The sequence below is a fragment of the Engystomops pustulosus genome, chromosome 1, assembly GCF_040894005.1.
Source record: "Engystomops pustulosus chromosome 1, aEngPut4.maternal, whole genome shotgun sequence".
NCBI classification, from domain to species: Eukaryota; Metazoa; Chordata; class Amphibia; order Anura; family Leptodactylidae; genus Engystomops; species Engystomops pustulosus.
The window spans coordinates 66,977,452-67,001,951 of record NC_092411.1 but is presented as its reverse complement, the minus strand read 5'-3'; the positions used below and the strand labels follow the sequence as shown (position 1 = coordinate 67,001,951).

At 41.6% G+C, this 24,500-nt stretch overlaps 1 protein-coding gene across 2 annotated transcripts in view; it reads right to left on the bottom strand.

Moving 5' to 3' along the window:
* Positions 1 to 4,108: 4,108 nt before the first annotated feature.
* Positions 4,109 to 24,500, bottom strand: part of NAA25 (N-alpha-acetyltransferase 25, NatB auxiliary subunit) — a 39,579-nt gene continuing 19,187 nt past the window's right edge. For both annotated transcript variants that reach the window (XM_072142914.1, XM_072142905.1), the window contains exons 11-24: positions 23,884 to 23,996; positions 23,362 to 23,569; positions 22,460 to 22,546; positions 22,191 to 22,371; positions 21,336 to 21,435; positions 19,990 to 20,141; positions 19,072 to 19,197; positions 18,627 to 18,870; positions 18,419 to 18,542; positions 12,196 to 12,261; positions 12,002 to 12,099; positions 11,223 to 11,330; positions 9,917 to 10,063; positions 4,109 to 5,512 (exon numbers count right to left, since the gene is read on the bottom strand). In XM_072142914.1, coding sequence (XP_071999015.1) covers positions 5,390 to 5,512; positions 9,917 to 10,063; positions 11,223 to 11,330; positions 12,002 to 12,099; positions 12,196 to 12,261; positions 18,419 to 18,542; positions 18,627 to 18,870; positions 19,072 to 19,197; positions 19,990 to 20,141; positions 21,336 to 21,435; positions 22,191 to 22,371; positions 22,460 to 22,546; positions 23,362 to 23,569; positions 23,884 to 23,996 — 1,877 coding nt within the window. In that variant the 3' untranslated portion in view covers positions 4,109 to 5,389. The remainder of the gene's footprint in view (positions 5,513 to 9,916; positions 10,064 to 11,222; positions 11,331 to 12,001; positions 12,100 to 12,195; positions 12,262 to 18,418; positions 18,543 to 18,626; positions 18,871 to 19,071; positions 19,198 to 19,989; positions 20,142 to 21,335; positions 21,436 to 22,190; positions 22,372 to 22,459; positions 22,547 to 23,361; positions 23,570 to 23,883; positions 23,997 to 24,500) is intronic.

Below are 24,500 nucleotides of genomic sequence, written 5' to 3'. Positions count from 1 at the left end.
AGCTTCTTATGATTATGGGAAAATCTGTGTTGCAACCAATTTTTCAGCAAATTAATGTAATTGTCAGTGGTCGCGTGGTTTAGCAGTTAAACAGAAAGTGACAAGTAACTATGATCTTGTTTTCACAACACCTGCCATCAAATTGACCACAAAGCGTAAAGGAATTGAAAGAATTCTATTAGATTTGCAGATAAGAATAGCCACAATTTATGGGGACTAGGTTTCATTGGTCTATTTTGTGAAAAAAAGCTGCCTCTGTTTTTATGTGACGTTTTGAGGTCAAATAGTCACACAGGGCAATTCTCGCACTGGAAAATAAAAGTATTTTTCACTCTCTCAACTAGCATTAGGCGGTGAAACGTCAGATTTATGTACTGCGACTTTTTAAAAAGTAACATAACAAGTCATAAAGTAACTAATGCAACTTTTTCTGTGAATTCATGACCAAAAGTCAGAAAAAAGGACAGCAGTGCAGCAGAACACTGCCACCAAAGTCAGCAGAGTACCAAAGACAGTCGCATGGAGCCTGTCTAATGAGAAATAACCCCCTATATCAGGTGAGAACCTATGGCACGGGTGCAAGAAGAGGATGCCAGAACCATCTCTGTGGCCAGTGGTGGCGAACCTATGGCACTGGTGCCAGAGGCGGCACTCAGAGCCCTTTATGTGGACACCCAGACCATCACCCAAGAATGAAGTTCACCAGACAGGACTCAAAGAATCTTCCAGGAGAATCTTCCTACAATAATAGACACATTTTCCCTCCTCTTTTCAACTGCATTGGTGTCCTTAGGAGGCTGAACAATTGAAAGTTGTCAAAGAACAAGGAGAAATACATTGTTTAAATTGGTGTGCTGGCACTTTGCAATAAATAAGTGGCTTTTGGTTGAAGTTTGGTCACTCAGGCTCTAAAAGGTTCGCCATCACTGACCTGCACCCCAGCACAGAGTTTGCCAGACAGGATGAGTGGCTCAACATCCTCTTGCAGTCCCTTGTAAACCAGGACGTACTGTGTTCAGTGCAAGCAGGAGAAGAAAGGAGGACGAGGCTGGATCATTGGAGCTCCTGCCCCACGATTCTTTCCCTTCAAGGGGCCCTTGAACGGAAGCTACAGTTATAATCCAAAGTGGGTAGTTTGGGCACTCAGCCTCTAAAAGGTTCACTGCCCTATATGTTATAGATGTCCTTTAACAGTATATATCCCACAACTGCACATTAACATACCTTAGGGTGTTGTGTGGCCGCATGATTACAATGGGGTCATGCACACAGCCTTGGTTTCCATGCCCCATGTACGAGTCGCAAATCATAAAGCAGGTCCTAGTCCTCCCTGTTTGTACTTTATGAAGTCTTTTTTTTGTCATTAGTACGAGTGGACCTTACATGCCGATAACTAATTGTGTAGGGGGTTTCTATCATAGTCTCCACCATCATTACTGACAAAAGACGACATCACAGACTATTTACATCGTCCACATGCCTAGAAATCTCGTCAGAGAGTTTAATGAGTTGGCTCCAGTCAATTCCTGCCATGCCGTAAAGTATTATGTTACATGCTGCAAGTCAGATATGAAAACCTTTACTTACTCATAGTTTCTATTGTATAGACAGAAGACTTTATTTTGCTTGCACAGCTTCTTCACGCTGGGGTAAGCCAGTATTGACCTAGCTATAGTGGTTCCCCTCCAGCTAAAATAGTTTGCAAGACATTGTCATATGAAACACTTGTCAAGGAAGACTATACCAAAAGCAGTACCTGACCCTTACACGATGAAGTCACCATCAGCCTTAAAGGGGTTTTGCCACGAAAGAAAATTCTCAAATCTCAATCACTTAGCGATGTTTACACAATAAAGAATTTTAACCCCTTACATATAAATTTTACTCAGTTTTATTGCTTTTTTAGCTCCTCTCATTCCCCAGCTGGTCAGTGCAAATTCCCAGGACGTGGGCGGGGACTCTCTAAACAAACACATTGGGGCTCATTTACTAAGGGTCTGAACACCGCATTTTTTTTTTTCATTTTGCCCTGAATTTCCCCGGGTTTCCACATTATCCTCCACATTTATGTGTATTTTGTCAGCATTTTTAAGCGCAATTGTTGGCGCACGACAGACCTAGAAAAAATTGGTCAGATAACAAAATTAATCCGCAGCCCATGTAAGATTTTGGCGCACATCTCATTGATGTCGGCATTTTTATGGCGCCCGACTGATCAGTTCCGTCTGCCCATTACTTACTAACAGCCTTGCCCCCACTTAAATACATCGGGCTGTGCGGAGACTGATTTTTTTTTTTTTTTTTTTTTTTTACACGTAAAGAGCTCTGTGATGGCTTGTTTTCTGCATAACAAATTGCACTTAATAATTCTTTATATAGCGCACACAGATTACGCAGCGCTGCACAAAGTAAGTCAAATCAGTCACTTCATAGTGATGGCATTTAATATTCCATGCCATGTACTGGGAAGCCAAAAAAAAAAACAAAAATGCAGTGAAATTGGTGAAAACACATTTGCTGCGTTTTCTTGTGGACTTGGATTTTACAGCTATCACCGTGCGCCAAAAATGACATGTCTACTTTATTCTTTGGGTCGGTGCGATCACAGGGATACCAAATTTTTATAGGTTTTATAATGTTTTCATACATTAAAAAAAATTAAAAACATTGTCTAGATTTTTTTTTTATTTAGCCATCTTCTGGCGCTAATAACTTTTTTTTACTTAGGTGTACGGTGCTGCGATGGTATTTTTTTGCTACTTTTGATGAAGTTTGAGGTTGTGGTTAGGGGTCTTTTATATCAATAACAAGTTCAAACATAAGCCATTACTACAGGTAATGAGTGGAGGACCTTCTCTCATAGTTAATGTCTTCCTATGATGTCAATTACAGGCCTCATCTTTTTAAAGGGTGTTTTCCCACAAAACAATTTAGGCCCTATCCACGGGATAGAGCCTAAATTGGTGATCAGTGGGGGTCTCTGATGTTTCATGGGAAAACCCCTTTAAGTGGGTTGACTAAATACTTTTTCCCCCTAATATAGCCATTAAAGCATCCTCAAGTTTCAGGCTATCCAGGGATGATTGTAATTAATTAGGGAAGATGTGAAATTATTAGGAATATTGGTTACCAGAATCACACCAGAGAAACCCACCAAGGGCAAAGCACAATTACTGACCAATGGAGATTACAAACTGTTACCGAAATCCTGAGCATATATGCCTATGGTCCCAACTGTTGTGGAACCAGATCCTTAAAAAGAACTGGATTATGCAAATTCCTCCCCGAAACTGCCATTCTTGGGCAGTGTCCAAATGTTTTGGTTAACATAAAAATGTTAGCAAAGATGGTCATGGATATTAGTAAAAGGGGACATCAAATGGGACCCATATAAGAATGAAGCATGCAATGATCCATCAAAGTGACCATGTTGAGAAGCAAAATTTAGAGGATTACCATTTTGGACACCTGGAATAATGTATGAAACAGTGTTGGCAATTAGGAATGAAAGAGGAGCCATATTGGGGACAAAAATTGAAAGATTTTATGCTTGCAGCCAGGAGGGTAAAACGGGAAGACCAAATTTTAGTGGAATACAGTTTAGGAGACCAGGTTTAAGAGAGGGAACAAAAAATTTAAAAGAGCTTCCATTCTAGGGACCAGGAGGGTGAAACTTGCTGAGAACCCCAATTGAGAGGTTTACCATTCTGGGGACCAAGAATGAGAGATGAAGCCATGCTGGGAACAAAGACTTACAGACGTGGCATTTTGTCCTCTGGAGCATGGGGCAATATTTCTAATCCTACCCATTTACAGTAATACATTTCTAAGCAGAGCTGCAGTGTAAAGCATGGGTTATGTACACAACTGCAGCCCAAGCTTGTAAGGGAACACAAGGCGGATATTGAATAATCCCAGACAGACACAACAGGTGTGCTTCTAGTAATGAAACAATGAGAATATTATCCTGCACCACAAATGCACTTTCACTTTAATTATTCATTCAAACATTTTCTTTAAATCATCATTTCCATCAATAAAAACTGGCACACCCATAAATGCATACATTTTAAAAAAGCACAAAATGTCAGTCAGTCATAGACGCTGCTTATTACATAGGGATTTATTTTAAAAATACTCTTGTCAACCACCTAGCATCACTAACAAAATGTGTCTGTAATATATGACAATGTCCCAATTGTCAGGCTCTCTGAACCCTTACATACAGCTTGTGAAAACAGTCAGGTAGGTAAAAGATTTGCAAAAGTCTGCAACTCACCTGGCAACCCAAATGAAAAAGTAGTTCCTATCATGCTGGTTAATTCATCTGCATGTAGGGCTGAGCTTAGCATTGTATTACATACATGTCTGTCTGTATGCATATGTGTATGTACATAATTATATACTATACAAATATACATACGCACATATAGATTTATATAAATAGACACCAGCGCTTGGATGGTGAAAGGGTTGCATAAATAAGCATACAAAATTTGGTAATATCTTTAGCAAAATGGAGCTAGCCACTTCAGGTCCTGAAGAACGGCGAAAAAGGTCTTCTGCCGTAGAAGGCAAAGCAACAAAAGATTGACACTCTAAAGCACCTGGACACTTGGAAAACGTTCTAGAGTTGCTTCTTCAGATGACAAGTGGATCAAAACTAGAATTGGTATCAGGCTTGTAATAGTTTATGCATAACTGCCTAGGTGGAGTATGGTAAAAATGTGGCATGGATGGTCTCAACTCTACCTACGAAGAGGTCGAATGGTGGCATGGAGAGATGCCAGAGTATGTCTCATTCCCAATATTGGCAGTAACTCTCAACCATATAGTCCAGATGCTCTGCAGGGAAGCTGTGCAATGGTCTGGGCACTGACTTAGAAACTAAAAAACAAAAAATTTAATTTTTTAAGCTTTGAAATATTTTAGAGAATTTAAAACACCTACCAGGAAGGAAAAGGGGCCATTTGCCAAACATACAGTTTATGCTTAGGGAAGGGAAAGACTTGTCATAAAAGATAAATATAAGAAAGAAAGTCTCCAGAACACATCCAAAAAGAAAAAAAACAATAAATAAAAATCTAGTGACAACAGATGGGATCAAGCCAATTACTATTGCTGCCTCTAAAGAGAATTCAATGTTGCATGAAGGGTAAAAGGCATGAAAAAATTCATTGCTGAGAGTTCATGACTATATATAAAAAGTGGTCAGGCGCAGACTGCAGCTCCTGCTTTATGTACAATAATTTAAACCAGTTGTATAAATTTCATTAAAGAAAAAAAATTCAGATGGATGAAGTCCTTCATGCATTTTCTTGGGAAGTTCTGGATTCGGATGACTGCCAGAAGCTCAAAGTTTCTAAAGACATAAGTTCTTATTCACATTCTAGAGTTTCAGTTTTTTAATTGTTTCGAGTCTCTTCCGTAAGAGATCGCCAATCTCTTGCAATGAATGCGTGTAGCTGTTCTGAACCTTGTCCGATGACAGCTTTGTAAACTTCTTTTCTTCCTAAAATTACAAGGAATAAATGTATAATTAAAATGTAATCTTAACACATGGCCTGCAAATGTCCAAACCATAAAGAGCATGTAGACTTTTCCCGATCTCTTAGATTCCCTATGGCACCTGGAAGTCACTACAAAGCCAAACGCCTACCTCTAGAGCAGGGCTCATAAAAATAAACTTTGCACTGCCCTCTGGTGCTCACCTCTGGATTGCTCCTCTGCACTTTGGGTACCTGGCAGCACGAGCATAGACAAGCCTACATGCGCTTGCCCCACATACACTATGCTGTCACCAGGCAGCGACACCGCGGCGTCATAGTGTGTGCGCAGGCAGAGCGGATAGCCACGTCTCTGCCTGTGCTGCCAGGAAGAGGACACCGGAGGTGAGCGCCAGAGGGTGAATACTAAGGTTTTTTTTATATACTCATGTATAAGCTAGGTGGGGATTTTTTAACACAAAAATTGTGCTGAAAAACTCGTCTTATACTTGTCTAAGAGCCAAAATGTAGCCATCAAAAGAGCCACATCTGGCTCGCGAGCCATAGGTTCCAGATCCATTGGATTTTTTATTTCTATAAAAGGCTGTGAATGATCAAGCATGTTCATACAGATACCAAATTTATACGATTTTCCATGTTTTACTATCATCGGGATTTCACATTTTCAACTAATGGCGGCAGGGGCGTTGCTAGGGTTGTAAAAGATCCGGGGCACGGGCCCCAATACATATGTAGCGCTCTTTTAGTAATGTCCCCTCCTGTACATAACCCCTCACATAACAACTTTACTGACAGTGTATACAGCTACAGAAACACCAGAGAAACCCCTACTTTTTCCCTCCAGTGACTGCAGGTGACGCGTCCTCCATCTTCTCCATTAGGCATCACCACATCTTATGTTCCTCATTGTCCCTACATCTTGGTTCCCTGGCAGTGTTATCCTGCTGCTGCCCCTAACAATCCCCCCAAATACTGTAAGGCTGCGCTCACACTTTGTCTTGCATTTAAACAAAACCAGGTGCGTATTACCCATCACGCCCCCCCCACTAAGTAATGTGCCTCACACACAGCCCCCCCACTAAGTAATGTGCCTCACACACAGCCCCCCCACTATGTGCCTCACACACAGCCTCCCCACTAAGTAATGTGCCTCACACACAGCCCCCCCACTAAGTAATGTGCCTCACACACAGCCCCCCCACTAAGTAATGTGCTCACACTAACCCCACTTATTCTCCCCCTTCCCTATCATGTCTCCCCCCCCCCCTTACCTCACAGATGCAGCTCTCTGTGCACTGCTTTCCCCGGCAGGTCATGTGACCATGACATCATCACAGGTCCTTCAGACTCTGACTATTATTCACCGGAGGCTGAGCTGCTGGGGAAAGCAGTGACAGCAAACGTTCTCATCACGATCCGTGCAGGACACGGATCGTGTTGAGAGAGGGTAGGATAACCGGAGAGAGATCCGGGGAACAGGCCAAAAGATCCGGGGCACGAGCCCCGGATCTTTTGACCTAGCGACGCCCCTGAATGGCGGATTCCCATACCCTGTGTTATGCTACTTCACAATTTGCTCACATTTCAAAGTAGATAAAAGTATAGCCAATTTACTGCTAGTAAAGTATATCAGGTCACTATCATATCCTGCACACTGCTCTCACAACTCCTCTTCCTGATCCCTCCTCCCCTCATGCAAACTTGAGGCGATCCCCTTCTGCAGGCAAATCAGCTCATTCTGCATAAGGGGAGTAGGGAGAAGGTTGTGAGAGGAGTGTGCAGATCATGAGCCAGGTATATTTTATCAACTTGAGTGGAAGAAAAAATTACTTATAAAAGCAGATGAAATCGTATGAAAAAAGGGTAAGGGAAGCCGTCATTAAAGTGGATTTCACATTTTCACCTAAAAACAAAAGAAAAATCTCTTTCCAGTTGCCATATTCTAAGAGCCATCAGATGCTGTGTAACGGCTCATTTTTTTGCAGGATGAGCTGGTTTCACTGAAACAATTTAGTAAAATGTGCGGCTATTTCATCACTTTATCAAATATTACAATTCAGTGGAGAGAAAGTGGCGAGTCAGAAGTTGGATGCATTTTGGATGGAAATCATAAAAGTATAATGAGGGATGGACGTTGTATCAGATTAGAAGCATTGTTTTTTGTCTCTCTAATTACATTCCACTAACATTTGGTTTTTTTTCCCTAAAATAATAATAGCCTTAGAAAACTTTCAAGTAATAACTAGAGACTCATGAGATCACCTATATGGGACATACAACCAAATATCCTTATCCTTTAATGACACCGATTATAACAGATACATGCAACATTCAGCACTTATAGGATTACTTTGGTAGATGATTGGTAATCCTTTAAAATTGCACTAAACCATATATGAGCATTTCTAACAAACACATGTGATGTGACTTAAGGTATTGTATACTGGTGTATGATGAAGTTCCCGTAACCTGCATACAACCTGGCAGAAATGTCACAGGCTATAGAGTGTGCAGATGTGGAGCGCTCCTACCGCTCCACTGCCGTCCCCACCTTCCTTCACTACCACTTGGCGTGGAGAAAGCTCAAAAGGGGGAAATAAACTACTGGCGGTTCACTAATAATTGCGAATATATTAAGGATTGTACTCCAGAAAATCCTGATAAATATTCCACAATTTTCAAATCTGTGTTAATAGCATCGCATGCAGAAAGTTAGATGAGTGCAGGTGACTGGCTCATGCAGAGATATTGATTTAAGTCTTAAAATTTGTAAAGAATGGCTTGACCATTGTACAGGCAGTGTCACCAGTTCCGGAATGTAAGATCTTGGGCAGAGCCTTCATTTCTCTTGTTTTATCTGACCAGGTTATTGCTCTGTAACATCTTATGTTTTTGATTATGCAAACTGCAGCAGAATTTGACGGATCTATAAAAATGTATTCATTTATCCCATCAAAATGACAAAAAAACCCCTGCATTTGCAAATCAGCTTTCTTTATATTAGGCGTGCTCTATACTGAGATACAGTCTATACAGTTCATATATTTAACATAGGACTCAATTGCCTCCAGTACTAGGACTAGAGTCAATTATAAAGACAATACATATGTAATTTGAAAGTTGTGATTGAAAAGTTCAGAATCATTGTTCAGCGCAATGGCTCCTTTTCCACACCCTCATCACGCCCCCTTTCTATGAAGTGGTGTAGATGGTCGAAAGACTTAAAGGGGACCTACCACCACGATTCTACCTATAAAGGTAGAACGGGTGGTAGGTGGATGAATGGGACGTAAGGATAGCCCTGTTTGGCTATCCTTTTGTAAACTTTAATCAGTTGATATGCTAATTTATTTAAGCGGCTACTGGGGTGTGGAGTAGCCGGACATGAGGCTACTAGTCGCGGCTACTCCACGCCCCAGTAGCCTTGTTCCTCCGCCTACCGGATAATCTTCGGCGCGCAGCTCCTCGTAGCTGCGCGCCCTCGTGCGAATATCGTGCCTACGGGTGCGCGGCCGTAGCTCCGAGGCCGGCGCTACTGCGCATGCGCAGACGCCGGGTGCTCGGACGAGGGCGCGCAGCTACGAGGCGCTGTGCGCCGAAGATTACATGGTAGGCGGAGGAACAAGGCTACTGGGGCGTGGAGTAGCCGCGACTTGTAGCCTCATGTCCGGCTACTCCACGCCCCAGTAGCTGCTTAAATAAATTAGCATATCAACTGATTAAAGTTTACAAAAGGATAGCCGGGACGTAAGGATTAGCCCAAACAGGGCTATCCTTACGTCCCATTCATCCACCTACCACCCGTTCTACCTTTAGAGGTAGAATCGTGGTGGTAGGTCCCCTTTAAAGACTTTTGCACAAATGGCACAGAAGAACCATTGTTTTGCGCACACACACTAATATATATATATATATATATATATATATATATATATATATATATATATATATATATATATATATATATATATATATATATACATATATATATATATACAATATGTAAATACATTTTTATAAATCTTCACATAAATCAAAATCATGTTGAGATTGGTATACATCTAATTATAGTAAATGTTTAAGAGCATAATATTTTCAAAACTGTTTATTTTATTATTCAATTTTAATAGCCCAAAAACGAATGCTCTGCCAGATAGAGGGTTGAAGAGGGACATCTTCCTCTTAGGCATTTCTTCATCGTATGCTATCCTGAGCTGTGGTAATGGGAAGGAAGAACATCATTTTGCTTGCTAAGGATTGGGAAAACCTGCTCTTCAAAAATGTGTGGGGCCCAGCAATGCAGCCATCAAACATTATGACATAATCCTTGAATATTTAATCTATTTGTCATGTGGACAATCCCCTTTAAAAACGGTTTTAAACAGAGACCTTAAAAAATTACAACTCACCTCTGTAAAATTGACATTATTTAAGGAGAGATCTTCAACTTTCAGTGCTACCAAAGAGGTCTCCAACTCCCTAATATGGTCAGTCACTTTTGTTAGCAATGTTTGCAGCCCATTTATATGATCTTGGAAGCCAGTGAACACCGGAGGCTGGAAAAGAAAAGATGAGAAAGAAGGTTCCAGTAGTTAGAAATAAGCAGCCCCTAGAAGATTAATATGATATGTTTATGAAAGTACAATTGCTCCTGCTGAATGGGAATTTCTAGTATGCAAATAATGGTTCTGATTTTTGGGCACCACATGGTCCATGGCAGCTTGTGTCTTAAATTCCATACAGTATACTGCACATCTGCACAATGCCAATGTTATAGATAAGCTTCATTAAAAGAAACTGAGAACAGATTTTGTGACTTGATAAGAAATGAATACACACACACACAGACGCACTTCTTCTGTTACAGTAGGGATATTGGGAGAGGGAAACCGCAGTGCAGAGGCGCTGTTCTCTGGGAGATCGTGCGAAGTGCTATGTCAGTGCCTCACCTGATCTCCACTACAGCGTCATTTGTAAAGCGCTGCAGAATTTGATGGCGCTATATATATGTAAATAAATATTATCATTACTACAGCGTTCAGGAGGGTCTGGAAATTATGAATCCTTCTGAACATCGGACTTTAAGATGCAGGTTCTTTTTAGCAAGATTTTTTTCTTATATTCCACAAATTATGGTAATAGTAAACTTTGTGATATGCTTCATTACGTGAAGCAGTTTTTCTGTGTATTGTTTCTGCTCTCTATCCTGCAAAGAGCAGAATATCTAAAAGCATTCTGATATCTCCACAACAGAGATAAACAGGCCAATTATTTCCATGATATGCTTGATAATTTAGCGCAATGAGGTGTTTACAGGCAGTCCCTGGATAGTCTAGTGTTAAGTCAGTAGACACTATCCGGTTCCTTCATTTGTGAGCTGTCCGTGGAGAACAGGACAGAAAGACAATTTGCACAAACTGCTTAAATAAGGAATGGAGGCAGGGTAAAAAGGAGACCAGAACATATTACAAAAAAAAAAAAAAAAAAAAAAAAATTATATATTTATAATATATATATATATATATATATATATATATATATATATATATATATATATATATATATATATATATATATATATATATATATATATATACACACACAAAGTTTATTGAACTAATGATTAAGGAAATATCAGAAATGCAAAGATGAACATCTATCATGTATTTACCTGCCATTTGTCAGCCAGGTAGCCAAGAAATGCTGCATACTTACAGTGGCACAGCTGTCCTTTTTCTTCTTTTTCTTTTTTTGAAGATTGGATTTTAATGGCCTCAGGACACCAGCAAAATATGCAGAAACCCAGAGAACGATTGAAATGGCCTAATGAGAACAAAAAAACCCCCAAAACACTGTATTAGCACCAGGCCTGTGTAAGACAAGAAAGTAATTTGTATTCAATTGGGCCAATGCATGTCCTGGAACGTAAATGGGTACCGCCCATGCCTCTCCTTCCAGATGTCTCAAAAAAAACAGAAATAATTACAGAAATTAATGGAAAGGCTCAGAGACCTCCCCTCAACCAATCATGAACTCAGGTGGGCCAGACGTTTGGCAAGGTTGAATGAGACCAAATGTCAAAAAAGGCAAAAAAAAAAATATGCTGCAAGCTTAAAGGTGTTGTGCGGAGGTTAGAAAACATGGCAGTTTTCTTCCAAAAACAGCGCCGCATCTGACCAGTGTACTCGTATTGCAGCTCCACTGTATAGAAGTTAATGGAGCTCAGTTGTAGTACCACACACTACCCAGGGTCAGTACAGGAGCTGTTCTTGGCAGAAAGCAACCATGCTTTTTCATCCTCTGGACAATGCCTTTAATGTTTTCCTGCTTCTTTCTAATAAGTCCCTATTCACAAACTTTGTATTGAATATACGTTCTTAGATTTAGCTTTCATCTGGTCAGATACATTGCACAACCACAGCAGAAGATAAGAAAATGAAGTTAAATTACATTCTATCCAATTTGGAATTCCAAAATGAAGCTTTGAGACTCACCTCCACAAAGAAAACCAAGTTCTCAATGATTTGGGGCGAGACCTTACAGTGACCCTCTTGGATGCCAAGTAGCTCTCCGTTACACAGGTTAAAAATATCTAATAAAAAAAAAAAAAAAATTAAAGCACAATTTAACATTTGAAATTCATACAATTTCATATCCCAGCAACAGCCCTGAAGGAACTTATAAATACCTTGCAAATGTCCCAACGAAGATTTTAATCGGTTTCCAATTTTTTCTTGGATTTCAGAACTATCATCTGGAAGTGAAAACAAACATTCATTGGACCACCATTAAGTATAAAAACTTTTGCTTAACTAAGCTAATAAAAGAAATTTTCTAACTTACGCTCATTAGCTATCTGAAGCCATTTGCCTGCTAGAAGGGGTTTTACCTTGTCCCCCTGGCTGCTCTCCCTGCCTTTGTTTGGACTGGTTGCCATGGGAATCAGTATGTGTACTCTGGAGAGGAGGGTAGGTGGACCTTGTTGGGAGAGGCACTGGGAGAAGATCAGTAGCTGCTTGGTGCAGGAGAACATCAGTCCTCATTGTTGGTAGCATGTAAAAATTTCATCACAAGCTTCAGGTCACCAACTACAAATATGCTGCAGTCTGGATGGAAGTCTCTGCATAGTTTACTACCCAATGGCCATAGCATGTTGCCCAATGGTATGTAGCAGGTCGTGTTTGAAAGTTTGAATGCAGCATAAAATGTATGTATTAAAGTGTAAATGCACAAATAAAGCCAGAGCTCAGGCTCCCCATCCGTTCTAATGAATGACATCATACACAGCACTGTATAAATATATTTTTTTTTTTTTTTTTTTTTTTTGCAACCTCTCTGCACAGGAAAGGGGTGGTCTGCAGATAGGGGGCAACTACCATACAGTTTAATGCAGGGGGAGGATTGTACATCGACAACAGCAACCAATTGGCTTCTGCCGATGAAAGGGGCCCTAATAATAATTTCTTTATTTATATAGTGCACACAGATTACGCATTAGAAAACGCTTTGCCGATGTTGACTTGAACCCAGGTGCCCAGTGCTGAAAGGCTGTAATGCTAACCACTAAGCCACCGTGCTGCCCACGGACAGTGACATCACCAGGTCCTCCCTCCTGCTGAGAGACACATGTGCTCAGCGAGGCTGCGGGGAGAGATGCGATACACTGCAGTCGCTCCCCATAGCGGACTATTGCCCTTGCTGAGCAGATCAAAATCGCTCAGGCGGTGGCTGCAGGATGAAAAGATGTAGCCTGGTGCATCCTTCCATTTCTGGCCTACGGGAGTAATAGTGGTCAGACAGAGGCCAAAACTATTCCCCCATCTGCCACTATTTGTCAGTGTATATGCTAAGTGTATACATCAGGTGCTTTCCTGACGTATAGGTTTAGTGTATACAAAAAACACGATGTGAACCCGGCCTTACAAGTTTTGCAGGTTATTCAGCTGTGCACCAGTTAAAATAAATGGACGGCACTCTTCAATTTTTCTCTGATGTGTGACCCAAGTCTATTTTCTATGTTGAAGTTTATAAAGGGTGTGGTAAGAGCTACTGGTAATAGACTCAAAAGATCAGTCATTACTACAATCTCCTCATTTAAAGATACGACACGGGAATGCTAAGAGTAGTATTTTTACATCAGAATAAAAGGAGTGTGACCCCTGCCTACAATCGTCCTCAACAGCAAAATATCATACGGCAACGGTTAAGGGGCTAATATTCTATTGTGTAAAATCTTTCTATAATGTTGTAGCAACTGTATCCCAGACAACAAACAAGAAAAAGCAAAAGGATTATAATAAAAACCTAAATTAAATAATGTCATTTTCTGGGTGTGCTTCATGTAAACATCACCTGATCTTTGAGATATGACTAAGTTTTTATAAAGGGAGAAAAATCATAAAGTATGTGAATAATGCCAGAAGCAACCTGCAGGCCTGTGGATAATTAACCTAAAGTGGCTTTAAGAGGAAAGGGAGGGAGACACAGGGAAAAAGCAAACTGGTGGACACTAAGGTAGTGCAAGCTTCTATTTCCTAACAAAGACTCCTGACTGCAAAAAGGAACATGCTCAAAAGGTGGAAATTACTTCAAACAGTTAGGACAATTAAAGGCATCTTCCAAAAAAAAAAAACTAAGCAGATAACACTGATCTAGAACACAAAAATGCGGTCCTTTAGAGCAGTGATTTTCAACCTTTTTTGAGCCGCGGCACACTTTTTATACTTAGAAAATCCTGGGGCACACCACCAACCAAAATAGCACAAAATGACACTAAAATAGTCATAAAAGGCCTCCCTTTACTAATAAAAAGGCCCTGGCTGCCTCCCTTTACTAATAAAAAGGCCCTGGCTGCCTCCCTTTACTAATAAAAAGGCCCTGGCTGCCTCCCTTTACTAATAAAAAGCCCCTGGCTGCCTCCCTTTACTAATAAAAAGCCCCTGGCTGCCTCCCTTTACTAATAAAAAGCCCCTGGCTGCCTCCCTTTACTAATAAAAAGCCCCTGGCTGCCTCCCTTTACTAATAAAAAGCCCCTGGCTGCCTCCCTTTACTAATAAAAAGCCCCTGGCTGCCTCCCTTTACTAATAAAAAGCCCCTGGCGGCCTCCCTTTACTAATAAAAAGCCCCTGGCGGCCTCCCTTTACTAATAAAAAGCCCCTGGCGGCCTCCCTTTACTAATAAAAAGCCCCTGGCGGCCTCCCTTTACTAATAAAAAGCCCCTGGCGGCCTCCCTTTACTAATAAAAAGCCCCTGGCGGCCTCCCTTTACTAATAAAAAGCCCCTGGCGGCCTCCCTTTACTAATAAAAAGCCCCTGGCGGCCTCCCTTTACTAATAAAAAGCCCCTGGCGGCCTCCCTTTACTAATAAAAAGCCCCTGGCGGCCTCCCTTTACTAATAAAAAGCCCCTGGCTGCCTCCCTTTACTAATAAAAAGCCCCTGGCTGCCTCCCTTTACTAATAAAAAGCCCCTGGCTGCCTCCCTTTACTAATAAAAAGCCCCTGGCTGCCTCCCTTTACTAATAAAAAGCCCCTAGCTGCCTCCCTTTACTAATAAAAAGCCCCTAGCTGCCTCCCTTTACTAATAAAAAGCCCCTAGCTGCCTCCCTTTACTAATAAAAAGCCCCTAGCTGCCTCCCTTTACTAATAAAAAGCCCCTAGCTGCCTCCCTTTACTAATAAAAAGGCCCTAGCGGCCTCCCTTTACTAATAAAAAGCCCCTAGCTGCCTCCCTTTACTTATAAAAAGGCCCTAGCTGCCTCCCTTTACTAATAAAAAGCCCCTAGCTGCCTCCCTTTACTAATAAAAAGGCCCTAGCTGCCTCCCTTTACTAATAAAAAGCCCCTAGATGCCTCCCTTTACTAATAAAAAGGCCCTAGCTGCCTCCCTTTACTAATAAAAAGGCCCTAGCTGCCTCCCTTTACTAATAAAAAGGCCCTAGCTGCCTCCCTTTACTTATAAAAAGGCCCCAGCTGCCTCCCTTTACTAATAAAAAGCCCCTAGCTGCCTCCCTTTACTAATAAAAAGGCCCCAGCTGCCTCCCTTTACTAATAAAAAGGCCCTAGATGCCTCCCTTTACTAATAAAAAGGCCCTAGCTGCCTCCCTTTACTAATAAAAAGCCCCTAGATGCCTCCCTTTACTAATAAAAAGCCCCTAGCTGCCTCCCTTTACTAATAAAAAGCCCCTAGATGCCTCCCTTTACTAATAAAAAGCCCCTAGCGGCCTCCCTTTACTAATAAAAAGCCCCTGGCAGCCTCCCTTTACTAATAAAAAGGCCCTAGCGGCCTCCCTTTACTAATAAAAAGGCCCTAGCGGCCTCCCTTTACTAATAAAAAGGCCCTAGCGGCCTCCCTTTACTAATAAAAAGCCCCTAGCTGCCTCCCTTTACTAATAAAAAGGCCCTAGCTGCCTCCCTTTACTAATAAAAAGGCCCTAGCTGCCTCCCTTTACTAATAAAAAGCCCCTAGATGCCTCCCTTTACTAATAAAAAGCCCCTAGCTGCCTCCCTTTACTAATAAAAAGGCCCTAGCTGCCTCCCTTTACTAATCAAGAGCCCCTAGCAGCCTCCCTTTACTAATCAAGAGCCCCTAGCAGCCTCCCTTTACTAATAAAAAGCCCCTGGCGGCCTCTCTTTAATAAAAAGCCCCTAGCTGCCTCCCTTTACTAATAAAAAGCCCCTAGCTGCCTCCCTTTACTAATAAAAAGGCCCTAGCGGTCTCCCATTACAAATTAATAGGCCCTAGAGGCCCCCCTTTACTAATTAAAAGGCCCTAGAGGCCCCCCTTTACTAATTAAAAGGCCCTAGAGGCCCCCCTTTACTAATTAAAAGGCCCTAGAGGCCCCCCTTTACTAATTAAAAGGCCCTAGAGGCCCCCCTTTACTAATTAAAAGGCCCTAGAGGCCCCCCTTTACTAATTAAAAGGCCCTAGAGGCCCCCCTTTACTAATTAAAAGGCCCTAGAGGCCCCCCTTTACTAATTAAAAGGCCCTAGAGGCCCCCCTTTACTAATTAAAAGGCCCTAGAGGCCCCCCTTTACTAATTAAAAGGCCCTAGAGGCCCCCCTTTACTAATTAAAAGGCCCTAGAGGCCCCCCTTTACTAATTAAAAGGCCCTAGAGGCCCCCCTTTACTAATTAAAAGGCCCTAGAGGCCCCCCTTTACTAATTAAAAGGCCCTAGAGGCCCCCCTTTACTAATTAAAAGGCCCTAGAGGCCCCCCTTTACTAATTAAAAGGCCCTAGAGGCCCCCCTTTACTAATTAAAAGGCCCTAGAGGCCCCCCTTTACTAATTAAAAGGCCCTAGAGGCCCCCCTTTACTAATTAAAAGGCCCTAGAGGCCCCCCTTTACTAATTAAAAGGCCCTAGAGGCCCCCCTTTACTAATTAAAAGGCCCTAGAGGCCCCCCTTTACTAATTAAAAGGCCCTAGAGGCCCCCCTTTACTAATTAAAAGGCCCTAGAGGCCCCCCTTTACTAATTAAAAGGCCCTAGAGGCCCCCCTTTACTAATTAAAAGGCCCTAGAGGCCCCCCTTAACAAATAAAAAGCCCCAGCCTACCTTTACTAATAAAAAAAAAACCCTAGCTACCTTCCTTATACAAATAATAACCCTATATACTTACCCTTGATGTCTTCTTGACGTCTCCTTCACTCCTAATGGCGATCCGCTCACCTTCTGTAGCTCCTGCACCGCGCGCCTCTGGTCACGTGACTTACGCGACCTGACGTCAGGTCGCGTCAGTCACGTGACATGGGCCGCGCGGTACAGGAGCTACAGAAGACGGGCGGATCGCCGATGTGGGACTTGGAGGTAAGTATGGGGCAGAAATACGGGGGCGCGGCGGCAGCTCGACACCGGGGCAGCCTAGTTCGGGCAACTTTCCCCCGCGGCACACTCAACCTTGTGTCGCGGCACACTAGTGTGCCGCGGCACACAGGTTGAAAATCACTGCTTTAGAGTACTATATTTTGATTGCTTTATATAAAGACCACTTAACACTTAATGATGAAGTCATTTTTTTGGGGATGCCAAAATCATTCTTTGCAGCATTTACTGTTCTGCTTAATTAATGTCTGTTATGTCATATAATTAGTATTAATCATTTTTAGAGAAATTGTTTTCTGTTTTGATTACCTTTCTTTTTAAAGGGGTTGTCCGAGAGCATAAAAAAAAATTAATGATGGACGGGAAGAGGCTGGTTAACAAAAAAACCCAAACATTTACTAAACCTCCACAGTACCTCCCAGTGTACCGTGCTGCCATCACACCAGTCCGTGCCCATTTAAACAAACAGGCTGCGTTCAGCTTCCAGATGGCCAAGCACGAAAGGCCGGAAGCTGGATGCAGCACAATTTCCGTGCCCCTGTTTGATTATATGGGGCACGGACCGGAGTGATGGCAGTATGGGACGCCCGGAGGGCAATTAAATGTTTCTTTTTCTCTAACCAGCCTCCTTCCCAGCCACCATTTGGTCTTTTTATGCTCTAGGACAACCCCTTTAAGTTTAACATCCAAATGCCAAGCCCACTGGACCAAAACGTTAGAATAAGATTGGATCTGAAAATTCTGCTGATCTTTCCTTAAATACACCAGGGCACTCTATGTTACAAAGGTAAGCTAATCTCAAAATTGACATTTTTACATCAGGTTCTAAAGCGCTCTCTGTGCCATTAAGGCCCCCATTTAGGTTATTCAAAACCCCCTTATATATCAAAAGGAAGGAAATTGACCCACTGTTTGCAAACTCTATGTGCGGCCGCACCCAAACGATGCAAAACACCGGGTGCTGGTTACTGATCCAGGGAAATGCAAATGTGATTGGGTTGAGCCCCAGCGGAGCACTTGCATTGCGTTTGCAAGCAATTTACCCTTTAAGAGGCGAGGCAAAGCAAGCAAAAAATAGGATTTAAAACAATTTTACCTATTCCACATGTGTCCAGCTCATAAATATCATTAACCAGTAAGAAAGTCTCCTTCTGACACTGACAGCTGCCGCTTCCCAAGAACCCTGCTAGCCGAGACAAAGGCGGTCCGAGAAAAGGATACTGTAAGAGAATTTTACATGTATGCATTAATATTTCCATGTGCCAAGTCATTACATGTTTCGCACCAATAAATAAAATCTGTACCTTGATGATCCGTTCATCAAATTGTTTGGCCGAATCCACCGCCTCTTCATACTGTCGTAACAAAGCTCGGACAGTATCAATCTTGGATGAAACTCCATTCTCAGTAGCTTTCTCTGAATTCTTTAGTTCGCTTTTATGGTTGAGAGTAGTCAGTCCACTGACTAACCTTAGGGTCAGTGATCGGATGAGCAGCCATATCCGCTCTTCTTCCAGGGACAGCTGCTTATGTTCTTCTGACATGTCTCTAAATACAAACGGCGTACAGAGATGCATTTCAACAAGCTATATGCAATTTTGACACCATACTTGATATTATTAAGAAGGGGAAAAAATACACATGTCTAAACAACTGTATTAAAAAGGAAAACATTTCCTTCTCATGTTCACTTTACAGAGGGGATTAAACAGATTGACCACTTCACCTTCTACCCATGAATAGATTTACCTGTCCTTTGAATCCCAGTTAAAAAGTACAGTCAAGTCCCTATTGTCTCGAAGCTCTTTCCACGGAATGTCATCCTCCTCTGGGTTAAGACTCATGGACCTTATATTCTCCTCCAGGCTAGTGGAACTTAAGAAACAATGTTGGATTTAGTGCCGTTATAGAATTTGAGTTTTAATTAAAAAGCTGTTTATTTTTTTAAGGTTTTTACAATGCATAGACTCTGCACTCAGACATAGCCTAGTCAGTTCCTTAAGCTGGCTTTTACTCAACCGCACCCAGCCGGAGTTCATGGACTGAGTTGGGGACGAGACTCCTTGTTTCATAATGAAATAGGAGTCAAGGAGTCCCTTGCTTCTTGGCAAAACAGCATCAGAGAACCGTTATGATTACAGTTTGGCACCGCTGTTTATTTCAATATGATGCAAGGAGCCCCATCCCAGGAACTGCACTTCAGTGCATGTCCTATTTTTCATACCAGGCTTAATATAACTGCACTGGAGTAGCAAATGGTGTACTAGATTTTCATAGGTTAGTGTTTTTCTTTTTAATTTTTTTTCAATGGTTAGTGATATTAATGACCCATGCATAGGATGATTGGATCAGAACACCACACAAAGTAATTCCCTGCTTTGATCCAAGTCCTGGAATCAGCAGATTGAGCGAGGGGGGGTCATGCATGTATGATCCCCACCGATTCAATACCGATAAGCTTATCCTTTGGGCACATGATCAATACCACTAACATGAAAATAAAAATCCTTTACCATCCTATAGATTATATGTATGGTAGATTGTACTACCTGTTCAGGTCTAGGTTCATTGGATGAACCTAGATTAACCTGCATTAATAAAATGCATAACGAGTATGAAGCAAATAAAAATCAACTTAAAATAAATCAACTTGCATAAATTCCTTACATATTGGCTTCAAGTAAGAGGTCCAGTAACATTCGTTCTGTGCGAACTTGTGCAAAATGAAGTGAATTGTTCAACCGGTTTCTAAATGCAATGAATTCTGGGATTTTTTCAAAGGCTCCATATTTGTAGGCTTGTATAATATATTCTGAGGTCTGAGACAAAAAGAAAGTTAAAACATTAACGTTTATTCAGAGATCAGGAAGAAGATCTACAGAGTTAAGCTGGATGCACATGTGTGCCTACCGCGCCATAGCACGTAGCCGTGCGCTCCCGCCCATCTCCATAGAAAATACAGTAGCCGCCAACTGTAGATTACGCCAGAGATAGAGCAGGCGCTATCTTTTAGAGGCTACGGCTCGGAACGGTGAGCGCTTGTTGCGCTCACTGTATCAAGCCCGTGCGTCATAGCTGTCTATGGCGGAAGAATGTACGGCCGCAAGTGGGCATAGGGCCTTAGGAACTCTTATCAGATGTACATGCACAACAGTAAGGATTTCTGACACTTGGGCATTGACAATGTACATTATATAGCTAAAAAAAAATGCCCCTTTTAATCCTCACTCCATGCCTCCAACCATCAGCCAAGCTATCCTACTTCTATAGTTTGATTCATAGTGCTGCCAACCAATGCTACAAGGAGAACATTACATGATAAATTCATTTTAATAGCAGGAAGGGAGCAGCTGTGTATTTTAGTACATTTTAGTTTAAAAAAAAAATCAGTGTTTTATGCATCCGATTACAACCTCCCATGCAGCATTTTTACTTATACTAGTTGTATAATTGATTGGGCATGCACACCGCCTAACAAGCATGCCAGTACTCTTTATGTTCTGACTTCCCCTCCCTACTATAAATACTCCTTAGGAGTGGGCACAAGCACCACTCAATGGAAAGCGGTCTGCTCTGTACTCTCTCCATCACTGCACTATGTGATAGAAATAATCAAGTGCAGGAGAAGAAGATCTAGTTGTACCCACAGCTCAAAATCCTGGAAATGGGAAAGTATGCATCAAAAAGAAATCTTATGATTGAGAAAGCTGGGCTGTAGCTAAGCACCAATGCCCCGCAATGTTACCAACTGCACAGCAGACTCAGAATAGCTGTAACTCATCTGCAGTAGTAGTAGGAAAGCTACTATGCTGAGCCTCTAGCCACTATCTTTTACTGTAGACATATATGAGGAATGTGATGTGAAGCCAGACTACAATAAGTTCTAACAGAGGAACAGTTTCAAGCCTTGCAGAATCTACAATACTTTCTAGCTTCTAAAATTCACAAAAAAGAAGCAATATTTTTAGTTTCCCAAGTTGCAATGGAATATCCATGGCACAACACACACTTACATCTTTCTGGTTAGAATGGAAAAATCGAAGAGCGGCGTTGAAAGATTGCGATGCAGCAGTGTAGTGACCCAAGGGTGCAGCAAAGCGAGTCAGCAAGTATCTGTAAAGTAATAAAATTTGATAAGTATACATACATGAAACTGCCGTAACTTGCAGGATATAATAACCACATTTTAAAAGAAAAAATTTAAATAGGTCAGGAGATTCCAGCACCTCCCGATCACTGATATAGCGTTTCAGCCAATCTCAGAGAATGCAGAGCCGCTCTACAGCTCTCTCATCCCAAAAGTGTTTCTGCAGGTCCATAAAGAAAATCTACCATCAAAATCCATCATGATAAACTAGAGACACTTAGTAACTGTGTCTGGATCTATGAGCGTGTTAATCCTTCTTATATGTGTTATCCATAGTCTCCTTACTTCCAAAATAAACTTTTATAAATTATGCTAATTAGCCTGAGAGGCTCTGGTCTGTGTTTCCAGAGCCCCTCAGTGCTGCGTTTTCACTGGTTGTTACAAAGAGCACAGCAGGTCTTCCCTGCCCCTATATTTACTGCTCCTACTAGATTACACAGCCAGAGGAAAATAGCCGAGGGGGCAAGACCTGCTCTGCGCATTGTAACAGCCTGTAAATCTGCAGCACAAAGGGGCTCTGGAAACACTCATCAAAGCCCCTTAGGCTTAGTATAATTTTAAAAGTTGATTTTAGAAGGAAAGAGCCCATGAATAACAAATATAAAGAAGATTACGCGATCGGCCTTGGGCCGCCCCAGTGTGCTTTGATTCCGGATTTAAGCGCTAACGTGTGGCACCACCCTTCTATACAAATGAAGAAATGCCAAATCAGCCAACTCACCCAATTGTGTCATGCTGGATGTGCTTTGCATCAAGGCTGCTGTACAGATCCGTCGCTGGCTCAAACGCGCCCAGTGTGCAGTATATACGGATAAGCAGCAGTTTAAACTGAGCATTTGAGGGGCTGTTGCTTAAACCTTCTTCTAAAAGAGCAAGGCATTGCCATACAGCCCAGTCCTCACCTGTACATAGACAGACAAGGGAAAGAAATGTTCACTTATTACATTACATAAAATGTTTCCCACAATTGACATTAGCAAGTGCTCTCACCTTGATTCCACAGATCCAGCAGCATATGTGCTCCTATTAAACAGTAGTAGTCAGAGAATTGTAGCTCCGTTTTCAGACAGGACTTCCCTGGGGATAAATGATGAAACACAACTACTAGACATGTACAGTAAGCTCTTTATAGTGTTATAGCACGTATGTTACAGGGCACACAGCGTTCCAGAGCTCAATGTATCATAATGTTACAGCGAGTTATCGCACAAATTGGTCAAGGTCCTGGAAATGGATCCATACAGAATGCTTTTGATGTGTGAAAGCAGCCTGAACGCGTGTGGTTAAATGCATACACAGGGGGAGATTTATAAGAAGTGTCCGAGAGTTGAACTGTTCCAGTAGCCAATGGTAACCAGCTCTTGGCTTTCATTTTCCCACAGCTGAGCTCAGATTGGTTTCCATGGGCAACAGTTTTACCTTGGATACTACTGTTAAAGGAAAGCTACCATTTGTTTTTATGCATTGTGAAGCAAACATACCTTGTGAATGCTGTAGCTACACTGATGTCGATACATATCTGGTTTAATCCCTGATCCGAGTGGATTTGCAGTTTCTAAACTGCTTCCCAAATTGTCCAGACAGAACTAATGCACCTGAGCTGAAACTCAAACACAGCAGCTAGGGGATGGTGCAACGATTGATTGGTGCAACGAATTGCCAGAGCAGCCACAGGAGCGACAGAGCCTCGTTATCATAATGTTTCAGCAAACCCACTCAGTTCAGGGATTAAACAAGATATGTTTCTGCATCAGTGTAGCTACAGTATTCTCAAGGTATGTTTGGTTTACAATGCATAAAAACAAATGGTAGATGTCCTTCAAATCTCTCCCTATTCCTCATATTCATTACTAAGCAATGTGCAACTTCAATGCAAATGACATCTCACTTACCAAACTGGAGCCCGTGTCTGTATCTTACAATCACTTCTCTAATTGCTTCCTGTTTCTGCACCTTTTCCATCTTGTGGCTGAGGCCTAGGAGTCTGGAGAGCTGGACCACACAAAGATGTCTCTGCATAGCCTTAATGTCCGCTGGCAATGCTACACTGCCCTCTGCTGGTGGAGTCAGAGGCAAAGATCCCAGCAATCTGTTAATAAACTAGAATATGCGGTCATCATTAGGAAGGCTTGGTTCTCAGAAATCTTTCATCATGCACAATTCTCCACTACCAAAACAAATTATGTTTGGGATTACAAAACCATACACAAAAACAGTACGAGGAGAAGTACCATTTCTTTGCAATACTAAGCAAGTCAATAAGCATACATTTATTAGTCAATATTGTATAAGCGGGAAAAACCTTGCTCTAGGAACCAACATAAAATCAATGAAAGGTTTACAGCACAGTAACAGCCATATTACATGACCCAACTGCTCAGAGGGAAACAAGCTAAGATTTATTGATTACTTACACTTGAGTGCTGACTGGAAGAAAGGAGATCCACAAAAACTTTAAGATCAGTGAAACAACAGGGCTTATCCCCAAACTTCAGGAAATACTGATACATAAGATCCTCTGGTTCTCCTGAGAAGACAAAAAAAGTAATTATTGCTAAGTTCCAAAATATTACTCCAAAGGTAGCTTTACAAGCAGACGTGTGAATTAACCTGTGGTTTAAAATTTCCAAAAGAAAATTTGTCAATTTTTATTTTTGATTTTTAACCCATGCAATTGTACATGGGAATATCTCATAAAAGGCTATTTGCACAATTTGGACGTGGCTGCAGACGTGGACAGCATATTAACGTCTAACAAAGTGCTCAGATAAGCAGAGGTGAAGTGCTAAAACAATAAATTGTCATTGGAGATAATTTTTCACATTATATCAGGAGGGGGGACTGCCAAGTGCCCCTTAGAAACAACTTGTTTCGCTGTTCTCCCAGTGTTTGCTTACACAGCTGTGAGCAGCGAGTTCTAACCCTGAAATTTTATATAAAAATTAATAAAATCTCTGGACCGCTTTCATTTTCCCAGTTCTCTAACTCGATCCAGTTCAATCAAATTGCATTCAACAATAGCTTCTTATCT